The sequence below is a fragment of the Arachis ipaensis genome, chromosome B2, assembly GCF_059453495.1.
Source record: "Arachis ipaensis isolate K30076 ecotype BB chromosome B2, ASM5945349v1, whole genome shotgun sequence".
NCBI lineage: Eukaryota > Viridiplantae > Streptophyta > Magnoliopsida > Fabales > Fabaceae > Arachis > Arachis ipaensis.
The window spans coordinates 119,094,703-119,117,917 of record NC_142437.1 but is presented as its reverse complement, the minus strand read 5'-3'; the positions used below and the strand labels follow the sequence as shown (position 1 = coordinate 119,117,917).

General features: G+C 30.9%; 1 protein-coding gene across 1 annotated transcript; it reads right to left on the bottom strand.

Moving 5' to 3' along the window:
* Positions 1–18,436: 18,436 nt before the first annotated feature.
* On the bottom strand, positions 18,437–19,604 carry LOC107628567 (putative xyloglucan endotransglucosylase/hydrolase protein). The gene is made up of 2 exons (XM_021114034.2): positions 19,334–19,604; positions 18,437–18,819 (listed from the first exon to the last, which is right to left on the bottom strand). The coding sequence occupies exons 1-2, from the start codon at positions 19,602–19,604 to the stop codon at positions 18,437–18,439; spliced, it is 654 nt and encodes a 217-aa protein (XP_020969693.1).
* Between the last annotated feature and the right edge of the window lie 3,611 nt (positions 19,605–23,215).

Below are 23,215 nucleotides of genomic sequence, written 5' to 3'. Positions count from 1 at the left end.
TAAGGGTTAAGAGAATCGTAATAATAAAGACGTAATATTCTATAATAAATATTCAGATATACTAAATAATTCTAATTGATCCTAATTATATTCTAACAATTATGATTCGGGATGTGTTTATGTTGTTTCCTCAATTCTACAAGTATTTCAGTCAAAACTTTATGTTTAACCTTATGATATGAATAATGTGCAGTCTAGAATCATAATGCCAATTAAAAACGTACTTTGTCTGGTCAAAAGAAAGGAAAATCAGCAGCTAGTAAGACTTCCGATGACAGACTTAATGAATCTAATGATAACAATGTCAAAAAAAAGTTGGAAGGCCAAAGAAACCAGAGAGTTCTAAAAAAGTAGTTTGTTTCTCACTTTAAGAATTTTCGAAGTTAGCAAGTGACATATACAATTTCACATAAACTAACTAGTGTCTCAATTTTTTTAGAAAATACTTGATACTCGCTGCTCTCCAACTGCCATTGCGGATATGATGGAGCATCTAAAAGATAAAGATTCGATCAAATACCAAGTGGTTGAGAAAATGAATTTTGGATATTTGAGGCACATTCCAAAGTGATCGATGAACCAAATTTATTTCAGTATGGTATGGATGCTAATAAATATTTATCATAAAAACTAATTAACAATTAACTTAAAAAATTTGCATATCCTAAAATTCAAAACTTGAACAACCCAAATCTATCTATCTATCTACTTATTAATTATGATCTATTTATCAATCTATCCATCTACTTCTACTTAATACAGTAAAACTATATTTATCTCTAAACTATTTTCTTCTACTTATAGCATTGAAATAAGAAAGAATACAGGTGTGTCTTCACCGCACCGAATATATGCATGTTGTTACGTCTTATGTCAACTAATAATGAAATGAGATATGACATTTTATTGTGGAATTTTATATTTATTTGATAAATTTTTGGATGTGTTCTAAAAATATTTTGAGTACGATTGTATTATTTTGTATGTGTAATAAACTTACGAAATAAACTAATTTTAAACATTAGCTAAAATACTAAACAATAACATCAATAAAAAAAATTAAAATGAATAAATACTAATGCTCAGATAAGTAATAACAATTTCAACTAATACTACAATAATATATGTTAGATATATTTTTATTCATAAGATTTAAAAAATTTAACTTAATTATTGATTTTAATAATTTTGAAAAGAGGCCTGCTACACATATAAGTAACAAAAAAATCCAACTAATAATAAAATAATAAATATTAGATGCATTTTATCAAATCAAATATCAAAAGATTAATTGTATTTTTAATGTTTATATTTAAATTTTAAAATTTATAATTTTGGATGTGTTTCAAAAATATTTTGTATATAATATCATACTATTAGATGTGTTATAATTAAAAAAAATTTATGAACATAGTAACATACCATCTACATCTTCTTACTTAAATTTTTTATTTTTCGTGTATCTTTACTCAAACTAATTAAGTATAAATTACTTTGTTTGTAACATCTCTAATATTAAAATAAAATAAGATCAACCTAGTTCTAATTAAATAAAAATAAATTATTATGTTTATTTTTAAATATAATTAAAGATGTTTGTAAGACCCCAAATTTTTGAAAATTAAATAATTAACTAATGAGTTAATTATGATCTATTATTTTATTTAAAAAAAATTATTTTTTTAAAAGTAATTAAATTAAATTTTATTATTATTATTATGGCCGAAGCCTTTAAGAAATGAAGAAAGAAAATTTAAAACTAATCTTATATGCATTATATATATATATATATATATATATAAAACGTGGATTCATTCACAATATGAAAGCAAAATAAAGATGTGAAACGTGGAGGCATGCAAGCATATATATGTATGGTAATGACATATATATATATATATATCCATCTTCTTATGACACCTAACCTATCTTATAAAAGTTAATCATCATCATCAGTCTTAATCTTTTCCATTTTCTCTTCCCTCATCCCCAAATCATACAAGAAAAAGAAAAGAAAGGACCGAGAGAGAGAGCAACCAAGAAACTTCCATGGAACCGTGACTTTCAACTCCAATTTTCTTGTGATCCGTAACTCCAATAAAAAATCTAATCCGGTAAAAGTGTTCGTATCCTCCTTCTCTACACGTTGACGTTACTTTTGTTCAGTAGAAGTTGACGGTGACGTAGCTCCTCTTCTCCTTGAATTTGGTCAACTGGAGTTCTACGAGGTACGGAGGATTCCGGACGTTTTTCCTTTCAGTAGCTCGGTCAGAAAGTTTCTCCGGAATTTCGAGTATTTCGATTACGTACGAAGGTAGGGAATTTATTTTTAAAGATAAACGTTTTTAATTTAGAATGCCTACAAAATTAATTGAATAATTGCAAATATATATATATATATATATATATATATATATATATATATATATATATATATTAATAATAGTAATATTATTGAGTATGGATTATTGCTGTGAATGTGACTGTTTTCTGATTGTTAAGAATTTTCGCTGATTTGAGAATTGTTGAGAAAAAGGCTGGTGAATTGTTGAGAAATAGGGAACCCGTAAGGGTGGTTTAGACCGAATTTTAGAGAAAATGCCGCCGAAATTTTACAAAATCTGAGGTTTTATTTGAAAAGTTATTTTTAAAAGATTTGGTTTTGGAAAATTAAATTATTAAAAATATATTTAGTTAAGAAAAGATTTATTCTATTTTAAAGTTTGATTTATTAAGAAAAATATAATGTTTTAAACCCAATCTTTTAAGGAGAGATTTTGTTTTAAGTAAAGATTTGAGCTTGGTTTATTAAAAAAAGGAATTTCTGCCACAGGAGAGCAGAGAACAAGAATTTAAAGAATATATTAATTAATGAAATGTCTGCCACAGGAGAGCAGATGTGATATTGTTTGGGCCTTAGTGCCAAATGTAAACTGGGGACGCCCACACACTGAGAACTGTTTTCCAGATGTACGCTTATTGATTTGGAAAGTCACACTGATGCGGCCTAGCCGTACGACTTATAAGCACACTGATGCATCTGGAAAGCCATATCTGGGACTTGTGCCCGGGTAATGTCGGGAGCGGGTAGGCAACCAACACATGAGCTCATGGCCTGCGTTAGGGATAGACATACATCATGTTGTTTGCACATTTGCATTTGATTGCGCTTGCTTGTCTTATTACTTTGTGATTGTATTGTTTGTCTTGTTGTGACTTGCTTGTACATTGAATTGAATCTCTTACTTGCACTACTTGTTTGTGAGTGTATTAAAGTGATTACGAGTTGACATTTGACGGAGGATTAACTATGTGGCTGAGAGACAAAAAATGTGACTAATTTTTTATATTTAAGTTTTGTTTTGAGTTAAGAGATTTTAAAAGGAAGTAATTAATTATCTAAAGTAGAACCAAGAGTATTTTCAAAGGGTTTGATAAAAATATTTTTTTATTGAGTAAAGTTAATTATTTGCACTTTATATCATTACTTTTATGGCATTTCCATTCCCTATTGAGAACGTGTGGTTTGTTCTCACCCCAAATCTTCCACCCTTTCAGTGACACAGGTTCGGAGATTCAGTAAAAAGCTGCAGACGATTCGTAGATTTACTTGTGATCCCTGTTATTTTTATAGAGTTTCCTCGTCCTTGTTGCTTTAGGGTTTTTATTTTATCCAGAGGGATAGGTATTGTATTTAAATTTTACATTGAATTTAATTGTATGGCATCTATTATTATTAATAATTATGTGATTATTGTTATTCAAAGACCTTTTGTTATGTGATTTTAAGTACTAAAATCTATTTTCTGAAATTTTCTTAAAAATGGAAATGTGATATCGACGTAAAGGCTCAATAGTAAATTTATAATAAAGGAAATCAGGTCCGTAACGCCTTACTTTTGGTACGATCATGACGTGCTAAAAGTTAGGGTGTTACATTATGGTATCAGAGCAGTTCGTTCCCGTTAGAGCCTTGGGAATGGACTGACTATGCTTTACTGCATACTCTGAGTGTCTGTCATGCAGTAGGACTTGTCCTAATGACAAGAATTTGAGTTTTAGATGCATGACTGTCTATTGATTAATGTTGTTAGTCGACCGTTGCATTTCTCATGGTATTAGGTCTGGCCAACTTAATACTAATGATTCATGTATATGGAAACACTAATGGATTATCATAGACGAGATAGAAATAATTGGTAACGTGAATCATGGGGTTTGAGAACGTTAGAAGTAAAGTTTTAGAAAAACGTATACTCCTTATTCGTGCTAAAGTAGTTTGAAGTCATCTCTTCCTTGCTTGCTTGCAGAGAAATTTTTGTTTCGAACTTCTTTCTTGAGATATGTTTTGAATAACTCCCGACCATATCTTGTCATTTATAAGATATGATTTCCTTCACATGAACTGGATATGCCAAATCTTTTTCTTTCTTTTTTTGACGTTTTGAAAGTGAAGTTAATGCAAACCTTTTCTATCTTATATCAATTTTCGAGGACGAAAATTTTTATAAGTGGGGTAGGATGTAAGACTCCAAGTTTTCGAAAATTAAATAATTAACTAATGAGTTAATTATGATCTATTATTTTATTTAAAGAAAATTATTTTCTTAAAAGTAATTAAATTAAATTTTATTTTTATTATTATTATTATTATTATTATTATTATTATGGCCGAAGCCTTTAAGAAATGAAGAACGAAAATTTAAAGCTGATCTCATATGCGTTATATATATAACGCATATGAGATCAGCTTTAAATTTTCGTTCTTCATTTCTTAAAGGCTTCGGCCATAATAATAATAATAATAATAATAATAATAATAATAATAATAATAATAATAATAAAATTTAATTTAATTACTTTTAAGAAAATAATTTTCTTTAAATAAAATAATAGATCATAATTAACTCATTAGTTAATTATTTAATTTTCAAAAACTTGGAGTCTTACAATGTTGATCATGATATTTGTTAACATACTAGGATAAAATAAAAAAAAAATACAAAATAGATAATCACATAAACAATGGGACAAATAATAATAATAATAATAATAATAATAATAATAATAAAATATAAATTTAAAATAATAAATTTATTGGAAAAAATGGAGCACCTTTGACTTGAATTAAATTGAAGGTCACTCTCACGGGTGGAGCTTAGTTGAGACAATAGAGGTCATGGTTCTCAATTTTTTTATAAAAAAATTAGTAGTACTTTTTCAAAAAATAAAAAATAGTTCAGTTGGTTCAAATAATTTATTATGAGTTAAAGCACCTAAAGCACCTAGATTCAATTTTCATCTTTTTCAACAATAAAAATAAAGAAATTACTGAAAAATTTAGTTCTGATTCAATTATTAAAGGTTTTAAATCACTAAGAATTCGAAGAGTACTTGTTATAAATTATTTTATATTTTTTATCTGTAGAATTATTTATTTATTATCTTATTAGTAACAAATTTAAAAAATAATTATATTTATAAATTTTATTTTAATATATATATTATTATTAAATTGTACAAATAGCATTTTCTGTTTTTTTAATGCAAAGCATGTCCCATGTTTGTTTTCTTTTATCTTTCTTTTAATTCTCTTTATGTTTTCATGAAGTTTTCTTTGTAAATATGGAGAACTACTCATTGTCATTGAAATAGTTTGATGGTAAATCTTACCTAGATTATATTTTTATTAGTTTAATATTATTGGTAATTAATTATAGTAGAAATACATAATGAGTATATAAGATTTTTTAATTTTCTGTTTTTTATTATTGGAAATTTTCAAAAAATAAGAAATAAAAAACTGAAAAACTTTATGTATTCTTATTATAATTAATTACTATCAACATTAAACCAATAAAAAAATAATATAAATAACAGTAAAACTGAGATGAAATGTTACATAAAATTTCAAAATGATCCTAGCAAAATCTCAATATCATATAACTATTGAGAATAAGACTCCATAATTTGAAGTTTTCATATTTCAGCTTGAAAGATTCTATTCCTACTAAAATAAAAATAAAATTTTGCTAAATTCAATCATGTCATCGATACGTGAGATTGCTCAAGTTACGGCAAATAGAGTTAAAATTTAGATATTATATTAAAACTGATATCATAATTCTCATTATGTTCCTTGAGTCAGAGGCAACCATTGAGTCAAAGCTCAAACGGAAGACTACCATAACATCAAGACAATATCCAAACAATAACTAGAGATTTAATCTATTCCGAGTATTAAGTAGCATCAAATCCGGATAAAAGAGCAGAACTTAAAAAATTAATAAAACTATTTTTTTGTTACTGTTTACTAACGACTCAACAGGTATGGCTGTTCAGTCACTTTTTTATTGAGTTAAAAGAATATTTTTATATTTTTATTTTTAAAATTATAAATTTAATATTAATAATTAAAAAATAAATTATGAAAAATAAAATATTTTAAATTATTTAATATATATAGAAAATATAAAATAAATAAATTTAAATTAAAAAATAAAAAAATAATTATGTTTTTATTATGTGTAACAAAATTAAGATAAAGATTTATTAATATTATTTACAAATTAATTATTTATATATTAAATTTTTTTATTTTCTCAATCCTATTTAATTTGGAATAAATTTATAAATTTATATTCATATTCAAAACACTCTTTTAGAAAATACACAATTTTGAGCAATGCTAGGGAACTAAAAGGGTATTAGCCAAAAACCAGCCAAATACCTTTGGGTGAATGTAAAATCTCTACGAGTTAATATATATGGATGTTTCTTCTGCTAAGTATCAGAATGTTTCTTTTTCATACTAAATGGATGTTCTTTTATATATTTTTCGAATTTTTTTGTATTGTAAATGTGAATGTCTCTGTTTCTTTAAGAATTTCATACTTTTTTAAATTTTATAGATATTTAATTATTTTTGCTAAAATATAATTGGATGTTTCTTTTGTTAAGTATTAGGATGTTTTTTCATATTAAATGAATGTTTTTTTTATAATTTTGTAATTGTGTAGTTTGCAATCTCTTTAATCATCAAAACGGCACCTAATATCGCAAAACGCAGAGAGCAACATCTGCAACAAAAAAAATATAAAATAAAAATAAAAAATAAAATTTTATTATTTTCACTTTTTTTTATAAAATTTAAAAATAAAAAATACTAAAAATAAAATAAAAATTCAATTGAACTCTACGAATCAAAGTCAACATTTTTCCTATACACTTGCTACTTGGATTGAATACAAAACACCTAATCAAGTGTTTAAAGATCAATGAAACTCAATTGTTTCATCTTTCTTCAATCTTCATTGATTCAATTGAAGCATGGCGGCAACTGTGTCGGAGAGTGGTGGCTCCTCCTCGGAATCGGCATTGATATTCATGGGGACAGGCTGCTCCAGCGCCCTCCCCTATCCGAGGTGCCTCATCTCTCCCTCCCATCCTCCCTGTCACGTTTGCTTCCAATCGCTCTCTCTCCCTCCCAACCGAAACGTGGAGCGCGTCATCGCGATGGAGCTTGCAGAGGCGCGTAATGAGGGAATTGAACGCGTTCTTGCGAGTGACGCCACGATTGAGGGTGGATAGGGTTTGAAGGAGGTGGTTGAGGAGGGAAGAGGAGAAGGTTTTGTCGGTGACGAAGTCGAAGGTGGACTTCGTGTTGAAGCAGTTGTCTTGGATGCGCTTGTTGAGGACGTCGCGGAGAGCATGGAAGTCGCCGGCGTTTCCAGCAGTATTGGTGAGAGAGAGATCTATGTGTGTGATTGTTGGAGGTGGGTGGGTTAACGTGAGAGAAAAGAGAAATGCTTTTATAGGTTTTAATTAGGTTTACCTAATTAATTTTAAATTTTTAAATTTTAAATTTAAAAAATTTAAAATTAATTATTAATATAAATTAATAGGATTTTATTTGATTTTTGGCTGATAACCTCTTTGTTCCATATACTGCTCCAATTCTAATAGATAAAAAATTATTTTTTTAATCTTATATTGAACATCGTTAATTATCTTAAATTTTATTATTATTTCAAAATTATTAATTTTTATTTTGATTATATCATCTCATCATATTATACACTATTATTTTCTCTTATTATTTTTTTATATATATAATTATTATTGTCTCACGGTCACTATTATGTTGTCTTGTTTTATTGTCCTTCCTTATTTTCTTCTTCTATTAACCCCAATTGCAATTAATTATCACCATACCATTATCGCAGCTCTATCTCATTTTTGTTTATCACTTTGATTCATACATATCCATTGTGTTAACTTTTGAGTTGTTAAAGATTCGTTAAAAGAAATATTTTCTTGTTTGATTTAGATATCTAGATCTATAACTATTATATAAATAGTTACTTATTTTTCATACTTACTTGTTAAGTCATATTTTATCATTTTAAAAAAAATTTAAGATATCGAACATTCAAAAGTTTTGTATAAAATAATAAAATAAAAAATAAAAAAATTTATAAGTTGTTTAATTTTTTTAATATATAAAATAATTGAATTTAAATTAATTTAGATATAATACTAAAATCATTACGTTGTTACTATGTATAACAATGAAGATATAAATTTATAAATATTTGTAATTTTATTCATTTCTCAATTATAAATTTATAAAAATTTATATTTAAATTACTCTTTCTTTCGCATAATTTTAATAGCTAAAAAAATTTTATTTCTTATAATTTTATATTCAACATTTTAAATTATCTTTAGTTTTATTATTCTTTTAGAATTTTTAATTTTTAGTTTCATTATTTTTTTTTCTTACCATTATCTATCTACATATGCCTCACCACTATTCTTATATTAGTTTATTCTCTCTTTTTTCCTCCATTTTTTATTCTCTTTCTATCTTCTCTTCAATTGCAGTTAGTTACCATCATATATTAGTTCATAATTATTATACTCAAAAGTGAATACTAATTTAAAAAAATTAAAAAAAAATTTCATAACTCTTATGTGAATCATCTACACTCCTATAAATGTAACGAATGAGTAAATTTAACTTTTTTTTTATTATGAGTATTTTTTTTTATTATCTAATGCATGCAAAGTCATATATTTTCATTTATGATAAAAGTTAAAAGTTAAAATTAAATGACATTAGTATTTTTTGGTTTAATAAAATTAAAATAAAGTATAAAAATAAGAATAAAAACTAAAAAAAAATAGATGACTCTAGAGAAGGATAATGTTAAATTTTATGTCATTATGTATGAGAACAGTGATTTATTTTATTATATTTATTTTTGTACTAAAAAAACAAAAAATATAAATTTTATATCCGTTTTTTATTACTTATTTTACTTATCTATAGTTGTTTAGATTAGACTTTATAGTTATTGAGTCATATTTCGTTCCAACAAAAAAAAATAGTTAAGAAATTATTTTCACTTTTTTTTATTAGAGTACATCTATTGTATCATCATGATTTTAATAATTGATGTAAAATTTAAAAAATTAAATAAATATATATTTATTTTGATTAAATCCAAGAGTGAATTATATATATTTCTATAGTCAAGAAATAGACTTAATTTTTTTTATAATAAATAGTTTTTTAATCATCTAATTTATAAAAAAAAGTCTCATCTTTTTATGTATCATAAAGATTAAATATTAAAACTAATATTAATATTTTTTTATTAATAAAACTAAAATAAAACATAAAATAAACCTTGAATAAAAATAAAAATACAAAATTTTGAATCTCAAAATATAAATTGATTATAAGATAAAAAAATTACTTAACTTTTTTTCAGGCAAATTATATTAGGTTTTACTATATATTTAAGTGAAATGAGAAGGATGCAAGAGAAGATGGGTATGAAGTAGTGGAAGTTTTTTTAACCTACTGACATATAGTGGGGTAGATTATTAAAAATGGCAAAATTAAAAAAAAATTGGACACCAAAACAGGTTTTGCCATTATATATTGTTATAAAAGATTAAATATTAAAACTAATATTAATATTTTTCTTATTAATAAAACTAAAATAAAACATAAAATAAACCTTGAATAAAAATAAATATACAAAATTTTGAATCTCAAAATATAAATTGATTATAAGATAAAAAAAATTACTTAACTTTTTTTCAGGCAAATTATATTAGGTTTTACCGTATATTTAAGTGAAATGAGAAGGATGCAAGAGAAGATGGGTATGAAGTAGTGAAAGTTTTTTAACCTACTGACATATAGTGGGGTAGATTATTAGAAAGGGCAAAATTGAAAAAAAAAATTGGACACCAAAACAGGTTTTGCCATTATATATTGTTATAGATATTTGAATTCTTAATTTTCTATTGTAACTAACACTCATAATGTAATTAAATTTGTTACACACCTTGAATCAATAAAAACTTCTAAATCTGACATTAAAATTGTAAAAATTTAGCCATTACCTTTTTATTATAAGAGAAGGAATAGAATTGAGGGTAAAATGAAAAAAAAAGTGACAACCTAACTATCTGCATGTCACAGAGGGTAAAGGTCGTGTGCAAAAGATAGAAGAGATCTCCCATGATTTGGAGAGAGAGAGTAGTCGTGTGCAAAAGACAGAAGAGATCTCCCATTATTTGGAGAGAGAGTAGGAAGGGAATATAGGGGGCAGTAGAGGGAGGAAATGGGAAAAAACAGTAAAAATTGAGAATAAGATTAGAAGGGAGGCTAATTCTCTATTTCAGCCATTGCATTTTTTTCATCACTTGCTATTTTTGTTCAATCATACAATACCAAAGGTAGATCATTTTAGTCTACTCCTCTTTTTACCTGTATTCTATTTTTCTGAATTGTTATTGCAGATACCGATTGTTACAACTGGTATCAGAGCAACGATCTGTGAGTGTAATGTGTATGGTCTCCACGCGTGCTGTCACGATGGAGTCGAGAATAGATTGATTGGAGCATCGTATGGATGCGGTACAGGAGGAACAGACCAGAAATACAGAGTTGATTTTAAAGAGATTAAAAGATCTGGTGCATCAGGTGAGGGAGAGGGGAGAGGTGAACGCTGGAGGGGAGCAACCACACGGTAATTTAAATGGAGGAGACCATGAGGAAGCCTCGGCGGAGAGGAGAGATGAGAATTTGCTACCTCCACGAGTGGAGGTGAACCGCAAGCTAGAACTCCCAACATTTGAAGGCAAGGACGTATGTGGTTAGTTGATGAAGATGGAGAGGTATTTTCGGAGGGCTAAAATTGTGCCGGGAGAAAGCTCGATTATGTGATGCTTGCATTTACTGGTGAGGCTCTCACATGGCTAGAGTGGTGGAAGGAGCAAACCCCCTTCCTCACATGGTTGCGGTTGAAGCAGGATCTCCTAAAGAGATTTCAACCAGAGATGGTAGCAAACCTTATGCCATCTGTGCTGGAAGTGAAGCAGACAACGACAGTGAGCCAGTACCGGCGCGACTTTGAATTGGCAGCTTGAACTCAGAAGAATCTAGGTCACGATACTTTGATGTGAATCTTTATAAATGGGTTGAAAACAGATGTAAGGGCGGATTTAGCAATTTTACAATTTGAGAGCCTCCAAGAACTCATGGACCAACCAGTAGCCATAAAAAAGCATAATGAAACTTGGCGTGATATGGGGACGTTCGTAGGAGGGAGAAAGATGGAGATGATGACCCGCGTGAGTAGCCTGGGAGTGGGGCAAAGCTTCAACTGGGTTCGGCTAAGCCCAGGAAGATTCCAGGGAAGTGGAACCCAACCCGAAGGTGGAATCAGTTTGCAAAGAGCCAAATCCGAAATTAGGCCATACTCTATTTCAGCCTAAAACAAAACTGGAGCCAGCAACAGTGTGGGATCAACTAGATCAAAGAGTAATGGGCCTAGAAGGTTATCCCAAGAGGAATGGGCTGAGAGACAAAAAAAGGGGATTTGCTTCAAATGTAGAGAGAAGTGGGTGCAGGATCATATCTGCCAAACGAAGCAATTTCACATCATGTTGGTTGAAGAAGAAGAGGGCGTTATAGCTGAAGAGGAGGAAATAGACCTAACACTAGAAGAGAAGGAGCTCAAAATGCTTGAATTACAACTTTCATCTTATAATTTTTGGAGGATCTGACTACTCATAGGACTTTTAAAGTGAAAGGGGAGATGTGGGCCAAGAAGTGGTGGTGGTTTTAGTGGACCCAAGGGCATCAACAAACTTCATTGCAACCTAAGTAGTGGAGAGATTTGAGCTGCCAGTAAAAGAACTTTGCCAATTTAGAGTAAAATTGGGGAATGGAACCTTTGAGCATGGTAAAGAATGTGTGATTGGCGTTTTGATGTATATCCAAGGTGCCACCATTAACCAAGCTTATTTTGTTATGGAATTAGGGAGTTTTAAGTTAGTTTTGGGGTCGCGGTGGTTAGCCAGCTTGGGAAAATTTTAGAGTGACTACAATGAGATGGTGCTATGTTGGAAGGAAGGGGAGAAGAAGCTGCGAATACAGGGTGACCCAACGCTGTCACGACAGAGAGCATCGTGGAAAGCTACTCTACAGTTGCTCAAAGGGGAGGATGAAGGGTATTTGGTAACATCGTTATTTGCTACAAGTTGCGAAGTTGGTGAAATAGAGGATAGTCTGAGCTGGTTCAAAACCTATTGCAGCAATTCAATGATTTATTTTAGAGCCTGGAAGGCCTGCCTCCAAAACGCGAAAGAAACCATGCAATTATACTTAAAGATTCTCCATATCAAACCCTATCGATACCCACATTACCAGAAGAATGAAATCGAGAAGATTGTTAAGGAGATGCTGCATTCCGGTTTCATTAGACCCAGTATCAGCCCATTCTCGAGTCTAGTTATTCTAGTCAAGAAAAAAGATGGGGGTGGTGATTTTGCATGGATTACATGGCATTGAACAAAATCACCATGGCTGATAAGTTTCCAATTCCAATAATTGATGAACTGCTGGATGAGTTAAGTGGTGCGAAGGTGTTCACTAAGTTGGACCTAAAGTCAGGCTACCATTAGATAAGGGTGAAGAAGGAAGACATACACAAGACAACATTCTAAACACAAGGGTCATTACAAATTTTTAATCATGCCATTTGGACTTACTAATGCCCCTTCAACCTTCCAGGTACTTAGGCCCATTTTTAAGTAAATTTATATTAGTTTTCTTTAATAATATTCTCGTGTACAGTCCGGATTGGAATGAGCATTGGGTGCACTTGTCTATTATATTTGAGTTACTAAGAAAGCACAAGATGCGTTTGAACAGAAAGAAATGCCACTTTGCTCAAGAGAAAGTGAAGTATATAGGTCACATTGTTTCGGCCAAGGAAGTGGAGGCAAACCCCATAAAGGTGAGAGGCATGGTAGATTGGCCCCGCCTATTTGATGCTGCAGTTTTTTTACAATCTATTTTTTATGATACATTTTACAACTTTTGTTGACACTAACACTCATACCTATTTCGTACTTGTGGATTGCATATTGAACTGTTTTTGTGTGCAGGTTTACTATTCTCGATAACAATAGGGGGAGTAAGCACTGTGTGAAAATAAATTGAAACAATTATAGTGAAATAGTTGAACTTATGATGTTTGAGACTGGTTGCAATTTTCTTTGTTTTACAATATTATTTCACGCATCTATGAGTATGCATATTGGTCTTGTGAATATTGCTTATACTTATTATAGTTTTTGTTTTGTTATGGTATCTGAGTTTTTTTTTTCAAGGCTGCTTCATGATGTTGCTACTGAAAAACTGTTTCTGAAATATTGGTTTATCATTATTTTTGGATTTTAGTTGTTGAACTCTGTTGGGTGACTATAACTTGGCTTTTACTTTTTTACCTGCTCTACACTTTTTGCATATATGTTGAACTATTTTTTCATGTAAGTATCCCTCCTTAATGACAAAAGGGGGAGAAAGAAAAATGACTTGAGAGGCTGTTGTTTATTTTTATTTTTATTTTGATTTATGATGATGATGTTTGAAACTGCTGTTTATTATTTGAATTTGTGTTTAAAAATTTGCAGTTTGATCCGGTTGTGAATATTGTTTATAGCTTAGCATATGAGCTTGTGAATGAGTAGCATTTAATTAATATTTGGTTTAGCTCTGATTCATGCATGTTTCAAGGCTGGCTGATTATTTTTGTGAATTAATAAAAGCCTTACAAACTTTGACATATGATGTGTCCCTTCTTGATGAAAAAAGGGGGAGAAAAAGGAAAAAAAAAAAAGAGAAAAAGGACTGAATTAAAACTATTTTATGTTATTGATTAGTGCTCTGTTTGATGCTCTAATTTGCTCTATTTTTAGCACTCTGTTTCAGTGGATAAATTTCAGCATGAGCTTTGATTGTTATTGATAAACTTATTTGCTCAAGTGCAAATGTGATGTCTGGACTATAGAATTTCATTAAGGTGTTTGAGAAGCATATTCTTGTGAAAAACAGGCTCGGTTTTAAAAGGTTTCATTGTTTAAATTTTTTATCTTTAGGAACCTGTTGGAGCTTGTATACAATATTTGCTTCCTTGAAAATTTTGTTTATTAGGCACACATTAAGGGGGAGCGCATTGAACAAAAGAAAGGAGGAGATTTTTGAAAATCTTCAAAGGAAAGTGCTCTATCCTAACTCTTTCAATTCAATTTAATAATGTTTGTCATCAAAGGGGATATTATTAAGTTTGGAAACAAATATTAAAAATGATGATCAAACATTATTAAAATGTTAGTTGAATATTTATTAAAATATTACAAATTGTTTGTTTGATGAATTTGGTTTAGTGTGCAGGTAAGCAAATTAATTGTGGCCCAAATTAAACAAGCCCACCTTGATCAATAAACAAATTCAGCCCATACCAAATTGATTGAAAATAAGTGGTTGAACCAAGAAAAAGAAAACAAGCCACATGTTATGTGTAGGAAATAAAAAGAAACAAGTTGGCCCAAGGAACAAATGCCTAAAGCCAAGTCAACACTCTCTTTAGTCAAACTCCATAAAAAATACTTGATCCAAAACTTAGTGGCTGAAATTTGAGAAAGAAAAGACAAGTCCAATCACAAGCCCGTGAAACAAACTTGATAAATTAAAAGGAAGAGAACCAAAAGTTGCCCAAAGCCTTCAAGAACCCATACGGTGATCACAAAATCAAAGGGTCCCATTTTCCCAACATCTATTGATTCAGATAGGGACCATCTCTTCATGAGTGCCTTCTAGTCTGAAGTGTTCAAGACAGCGGGAACCTCTCTTAAGATGAGCTTAGCGTATCACCCAGAGACGGATGGCAAAGTGAGGCGGTGAATAAATGTGTAAGAATCTATTTGAGGTGTTTTGCAAGGACGAAATCGCAACAGTCACACAAATGGCTTAATTGGGCTGAGTATTGGTATAATACCACAATTATCATGGGTCAATTAAAATGACTCCATTCAAGGCACTTTATGGGCGGGAAGCCCTGGTTATGTTGCGGGGAGGAGGGGAAGCTACAGTGGAAGCGGAAAAGGTATTGATGGAGGAGATAAATCAGATATTGGATGAACTGAAGTATATCAATTAGATCGAACTCAAGGATGCATGAAATAATATGCGGAGAAGAAGAGGAGGGAGGTTAAATTTGCAGTCGGTGATAAGGTTTTTTGGAAAATTTAGCCATACAGGTTGAAGTCTCTGGCCAAGAGAAGCAATCAGAAGCTCAGTGCTAGATATTTCGGTCCATTTGTGATTTTGGAGAGGATTGAAAATGTAGCCTATAAACTACAGCTTCCGAAATGTTCATGGGTGCATTCTGTTTTTCATGTCTCATTGCTGAAAAAGAGCCTAGAATGTAGGTGAAATCAGAGAGCGTTAAGGCTGTGCGGGTGAATGATGCTGGACAGCTTGAAATTTGGTACAGCAGAAAGATCTGCTTGATTTTAAGACTTCATGGGAGCTGGCAAAGAAAATTCAAGAAGTATTCCCATCCTTCCACTTTGAGGACAAAGTGAATCTTCAAGGAGTGGGTATTGTTACAGACCATGAATTAATAGAAATTTCTAAATCTGACCCTAAAGCAAGAAAAATTCAATCACTACCCTTTTATTATAGGAGGAGGAACAGAATTGAAGGTAAAATAGAAAGAAGTGATAATAACAGTAATTTTGTAACTAACTACCTGTATGTCACATAGAGTAAGGGTCATGCGCAAAAGGCGAGGGGATCTCACATGATTTGGAGAGAGTAGGAAGGGAATATAAGGACAGTAAAGGGAGGAAATGAAAAAAAAATATTAAGAATTGAGAATAGGGTTAGAAAGGAGACTGACTCTCTATTTCAGCCGTTGTATTTCTTTTTATCACTTGCTATTTCTGTTCAATCATATCGTACCGAAAATAGATCATTCTAGTCTATTCCTCTTTTTATCTATATTCTATTTTTCTAAATTGTCATTGTAGATACCGATTGTAGATAACGATTGTTACAAAATCCCAAAAAAACATGTACACTCGGCGAGTTAATACTCAAAATAGCCCCAACAATTTGACCTCGATTTGATTTAGCCCTCAAGGTTTCAATTGACTCTAATTGTACCCTGAAATTTTGATTCGCGCCTCAATTTGTCCTTTCTGTCGTTTTCCATCATTGGAGAGCTTGACCTGGCAAATTTGGTTGACACCTGGCACGATCAAAACAACGTCGTTTAACTCTTGGCTCCCAAATTGTTTAGAAACGACGTCGTTTGACATGAGAAAGGGGTTAATACCAAAACCCAAACGTTAACCACTTGAAAATACAACCCCCAACTGATCCTCCTTCTTCCTCCTCCTCCCCTCATATACGTACCTTCAGAGAAGAACCATGGGTGTCGTTGTAACTAAAGCTTGAAGCTTCTTTTACTTGTTTCGCCCCCCATTGTAAAGACTAATTGCTTGGGAATCACCATCTCTTAAAAAACAGGTTAGTAACAAAATCGTTGCTATCAACATACGATGCTCTGTTTTTTGCAAAATGTTGCATGAGGTTTGTTCTTCATTTTTTTCGCTCTATTTCATCAGTGAAACTTTAAGGGACTTTGGTTGATTACGGTTGTTGATGATGGTAGAGTTCTTGTATGCTAGGGTTTAATTTTTTTGTATGTATGTAGCTGTGATCAACTGAATCCTATAATTTTTTGTAACGCAGTCATTGATTCTTCATATTCTATTTTAAAATGACAATCTTACTCCTTCATATAATCATATCCCATTTTAATTGAGAATTGATTCTATTATTTGTTGCAAACTATTAGCTTTTAATTTGACATTCTAACTACGCAGTTTAGTTTTGGTTAGTTTGTTTATTTGTTCTTTTTAATTGATTTTTTATTGGAAAATTATGTAATTTTAATGGTAGACTCATGCTGTATGTCATTCAATATGTTTTTATTATCTTTTAATCATTTTAAATCTAATAGATACAATAATCTATGCGGTAAAATTTATGAGATGTGGTATAGAACAACCGAACAACTTTTGTATATCTTTGAGAAATTGCATTGATCTATGAAATTGCATTGATCTATGAAAATACATGTGAGATTTGGTGAGGTGACTGAAAATGTTCCATTAGCACCACATTTTACTGTTGATGATGCACAAGTTTCAGAGATTATACTCACCTAATCCACTTACTCAGTCAGAAAATCAAAAACAGGTAGTGATTGATTTTTAATATTTGATGAATTGTTGACTAGTTTGTAACCGTTTATTATACACGATTAAATATTTTTTGGATCCAATTGATTGATGTTATTTGGTTATCTTCGAGAAACTTGCGATTTGGGAAAATTGAGGCTGCTAGGTTTTATTTGAAATTTTTAGAAGTTAAATTGATGCTTTCAAATATTTTGCCACGTCATCTAACTGCTTTGTTGCCAGGTGTCAACTAAAATTTTAGGATACAATTAGAATCAATTAAAACCTTGGGAACTAAATTGAGTTGGAAGTCAGATTTCAAGAGCCATTTTGAGTATTAACTCTACACTCATCTAGTATTTTACATCATTTATCCTTGCATCATGGTATAGGTGTATAGTACTAGTAACAACAATAGAACTTTATTATAGTAAAGCAGAGTTATTAGTATTCAATGACATTATCCAAGTCATTGATCCATATGATATCAATTCAACAAAGTTTTTACATTGGTTAATGAATAATAATAGCTTTAACACATTCCTCAATTATTGTAGCTCAGGAGCAGCAAGGTAAAGATTAGCAATAAAGCATACCAAATCAAGCAACAACTTTTGAATACTTCAAGCAACAACATACTTCCTCCTTTGAAAAAAAAAAGGTCACTTTTGGAATGTATATATACAACAAAATTGCATCTAAATACATCCCAAAAGTGACTAATATTTTTGGACAGGAGAAGTAATATACAAAGCTGAATCAAATTGAAGACAGAATGCAAAGCTTTAAGACCGGATCATCATGAATCACAAGATCATTTAACTGCAGTGCTAGTAGGGACATGAATGTCCTTATAGAGACAAACATAAGGTGCATCACTCCCATCATACTTCCCTGCCCACATCCCATTAGCAATGCAGCTTGCATCCCAAATGGAAGCATACAAGAACATAGGCTTCTGAGGGAACCCTTTACCTTCTTTCTTCTCCTCTCTTCTGACTACCTTCCCATCAATGAGCCACTCTATCACGTCACAACTCCACTTGATCACATACTCATGAAAACCATCAGAGGCATCAAAACCCAGATGGTGAATCTTCTCCTTGTTGCCATTGCCACCACTGAAGTAGTTTGTCTGCACAATGGTCCTATCCTTACCCAAGAACTCAAAATCTATCTCATCTTGGGACTTTTCACCTGCATGAAATAATAGGAGAAAACATAACTAACAGCATAGATAATATAGAAATTAAAGATAAGAATATTAGAAACAAATTTGAATTGTGGCTTAAATAATAAAGAAATATTTCTAAACAACTTCACTAAGTAAAGTAACAAATTAAACTTTATAATCCTTGATCCATAGCTAGAACTCAAAGCATGTTTCACCGATTATGCAAGAGTAATCCCTTACTTCCTTCTCCAAAATCCAATTCTCTATTGAATTTCGTTAATTTCTCTAATTCTTTAAGATATAATTAATTTTATACCAATTCAGTAAGGTCACAAATCTACCATATTAGAATCACATAACTTGTAGTATAAGCTATTAGAATCACATTATAGTATCGAAATTTATTAACTTTGATAATTAGCAATATAAGATATCATCAGAAGTGTAATTTGAAAACTAATCATACAAAAATCTATTAGATCAAACTTTGAAATCATAAATCAGTGTAAAAAAAAGCGTATATAATTACATAAATACCTTCTAAGGAAGAGAGGTAGAGGTTGAAGTTGAGGCCATTGGTGTTACCCTTAGGGCACTGGATGAGGGAGCTGAAGGTGCCATAGTGGAAGCGAGTGGTGGTGCGCCACCTGGCGCCGCCGCGGTGATCGAAGGTGAGGGTGATGGTGTTGGAATTAGGGCAATGAGAGCATGCTTCTGGTGTGTAGTCAATGGCGATCTCTTTGAGAGGTTGCGTTTGATGGTGATGAAGAGGGTTTGTAGTGTCTGGGTGAAGAACTGGATCCGCCATTGTTGATTCGTGGAGTTCTCTGCATTGTTTGGAACTTGGAAGGTGCAAAGTGGAAAAGCCACAGAGAGAGAGAGATTGTAGGAGTGTTGACTGTTGAATGAATTGTGACCGTTGATGTTGATTACCTTTTTCCGATATGATGATTGTATGGTCGAGATTAAGGGGCAGATAATAATATGATGTGTCTTATTCGGTTATTCCTCGTTTTCATGTGCAGCAGCATCCACCGACCACCATTCATGTTTGGATACGTATTTTATTTTATTTTATTAAAAAATAAGGATTTAGATCCTCTAAAGTTTGAATTTCACTTTATAGAGTAAAGTGTGATCTTCTCCCATTGAATAGTTTCTCTTTCATATTTATTATTGGTCCCACCTATGAAATCAATGATGAGAGATTACATTTTACTCTCTAAAGTGAAATTCAAACTTTAGAGGATCCAAATCCAAAAATAAAGTACTTTTCATTCTTAATTTTTCTATTAATTCTAATTTCATTTTTATGTTAAATATTAAAATTTTTCTTCTAAAAAATTTTATCTTACCATATATTGACATATATAATAATCGATGTTATCTTATATATTTTTAAAGTATGAAAATGGGGAATTTAACTAAAGATTATGGAATTTGAAAAAGAAAAAAAATTACTAATGCATGTTATTATTTTCGAAATATTTTTATATAACACTAATTTTTATAGTATTTTCGATAAATCAAATATTAATTCGCTGTTGAATTCTATAAAAATAATTTAGTACAAGACCTTATGAAGTGTGTTTTCAAACTTATAAAAGTTCTAATGTGTTGTTCAAGTATGTCATTTTCATACATAAATTTTAGCGGTTTAGAATAAACGACACATACCCGGATAATTTTTTGTTGGGGACTTGGAGTAATTAGTACACATGAGAGTTCTTTAGGAGCTCTATAAAACACTCTCAATTGGAGTGACAAACGGCTGAAATCTTTTTGGTTGGTTTACGTAATTCACTAAAAAAAAATGGATTGAGTTAAATATTTAAAATTATTTTAATAAAAAAAATTTATTTAATTCGTACAGTTTAATTTATAGGTTTTGGCAGGTTTTAATAGAGTAGAGCGGACTTATTCAACGAGCTTATCATTTTATTATTTTGTTTCAAAAGATTTGGATGAGTTTGGAAAACTCTAAATTAATATTTGTGATGACTAAACATTATTAAAATAATTAATTACAAAATTATTAATTTGATTTTCATTTAATGCTAATTAATAATTTTGTGTTGCAGGTTTTATAATTGGGTCGAAAAATAAATCTCTGATGCAAGTCCAAACAACATTCAGCCCTTGGTTTTGATAATATATGATGAATATAGCTGATTTAAGTTTTTATATTACTTGGGCCAATTTAATCTATTATGGCTACAAGTCCAAGTTGAGAAATGCCTTCCTATTTGCTTTATGCATGTTCCAAAACTCATCAGGAAAGCAAATGTTATTAATTGGGCAAGATTTAACTATTATTGCAACTAAGCCCAATTCCATTTGAGATGAGAATTCCTCATGCTTTGTCCGAATCCATGAAGCAAAGAAAAACAAAGCTTCAAATGCTTCCAACGGATTCCATTACACTTCCTGAAAAGATTTCAAAGTTAATTTAAGCATTGGGAACATAAGCAAGTGAGAGAAGATTGATTTGACTAAATGCATCATTGCTACACGCCACACTAAGGGAAGCAAAAGCAAGCTATTTTTAATTAATTAGTTTAACCACTTTAAATTGCTTTTCTTCATATTCTTTTTTCTCTCTCATTCTTTCTTCTTCTTCGGTCATTGTCCAGGAAACAATGGAAGCTATGTTCAACTATCAAAAGAAAGAAGAAGCTGCATGCATCAAGACCATCATGCTAATGATGGCAAGAAAACATACTAAAATAAAAATGAGCTGTGGCTAAGATTGTCACCAAATGTGGTTAGATTTGGTAAGGTAATCTTGAGCTCTTCATGCTCAAAAAAAGGAAGAAGAAGATCTCGGCCAGCAAGGTGAGATTCTTGGAGGAGATGGCTTGTCTTTGATTCTGCTCAACCATCACAGGAAGTAGCTAGAGTGGTGAAGTGATGGTAGAGGCAGAGATTGAAGCAGATGAAGTCATCATCATCATGAAGCATCAAGGGCCAGAAATCCATCTTGGAGAGCAAGCCAAGGATGAAAAGCTCGGATTGATGAAGAGTGATGACCAAGGAAGGACTAGAGGTAATTGCATGTTGGTTATTGCATGATTATCTCTTCTCTCTCTGTGTGGCCGAACCGGTTTCTTGAAGGAGGAAGAAGTTGGCTTGGATTTTTGGCTTCAAGTGTGGAGGCTTCTCTCTTCTATAAAAAGGGGGAACAGCCACTGGTTGAAGCAAGGAGTTAGAAGTAAGCAGTGAGAGTGCAAGGCACAGGATTCTCATAGCTACCTAAGCTTACAGATTTTCTTCTCCTTCAATGAATTCTGTTTAGTATTTTTCTATTTAATTTTGTCATGTCTTGAGTCTCATGGAAAAAGGCAAATAGTGAGGTTTATATGAAAAAGCCATAAAGCGGAAAAAGACAGAGAGTGCAAAATTAAAAGAAAAAGCCATAGATGTCTTAGAGTTCCTTTGTTCATCTGTGTTGTGTTTCATGATTCTGTGGGAATCCCCTTGTAAGTTGGGTTAGCACTTTACAGTTTGTAATCAAGTTGATTATAGTGAAATTCCATCATTGTTGTGATGGAGACTGGATGTAGGCTGCACTGCACTTAGCAGCTGAACCAGGATATATCTGGGTGTAATCTTTCTTCTCTCCTACTTCATTTCTGTTTTCTACTGCACAGGAGCAAAAACAAAAAATGTCTCGTGCCAAGTGACGAGACAAAATGAAAAAGTCTCGTGGCTATGGACAAGCTAAAAACATAAAAGTCTCCTCTAAGACCAGCAAGTGTTAGCAAGCAAAAAAAGGGGGCTAAGATTCAACCCCCTTCTCTTAGCCACTGAAACCATCAGACTTGATTAATGATTATATTTATTTGATATAAAATTATAAAAATTTTAGTATTTATGAATTTAAAAATTATAAATTTTTTTTGTTTTTAGAAATTATAAATTTATTAAAATTTTTGTGAAATTATATATTTTTTAATAATGATTAAAAAAATAAAAAGGAAAACAAAATTTGACGAGTTTAGCCCCACTAACCCACCAATCCATTATTAAGTAGAACGGAGTAGAAATTTGAGATCGCCTCGTTAAATAATGCGGGACAAATTAATTCGCTAAATAACAAACTTTTAACAAGATAAGATAAGATAAGACGGATTAACCATTTGCTACCTCCTATATTAAAGTATACTCATACAAAATAAATATTGACTCCACACAACCATATAGCTAAACCCCATTTTGAATTCATAGGATTCCCTCCATTATTATTAATTAACCACCCTTATTATATATTCAGCCACTTCATATAATAATAAATTAATAATCATAACCAAATTGAATTGGTCTAATAATTAGTTTACTAACCTATTTAAGTAAATGTTGAGAATTTGAATGAGCGACAAATTTTTAAATGAAGTTCAGTACTGCAGTGAATTAATCTTT

Bases quoted from the DNA above. Each gene is read 5' to 3' on its own strand.
- LOC107628567 (XM_021114034.2), bottom strand. From the start codon at position 19,604: ATGGCGGATCCAGTTCTTCACCCAGACACTACAAACCCTCTTCATCAC. The intron at 18,820-19,333 runs GTATTTATGTAA...TATTTCATGCAG, and splicing joins CTACCTCTCTTCCTTAGAAG to GTGAAAAGTCCCAAGATGAG.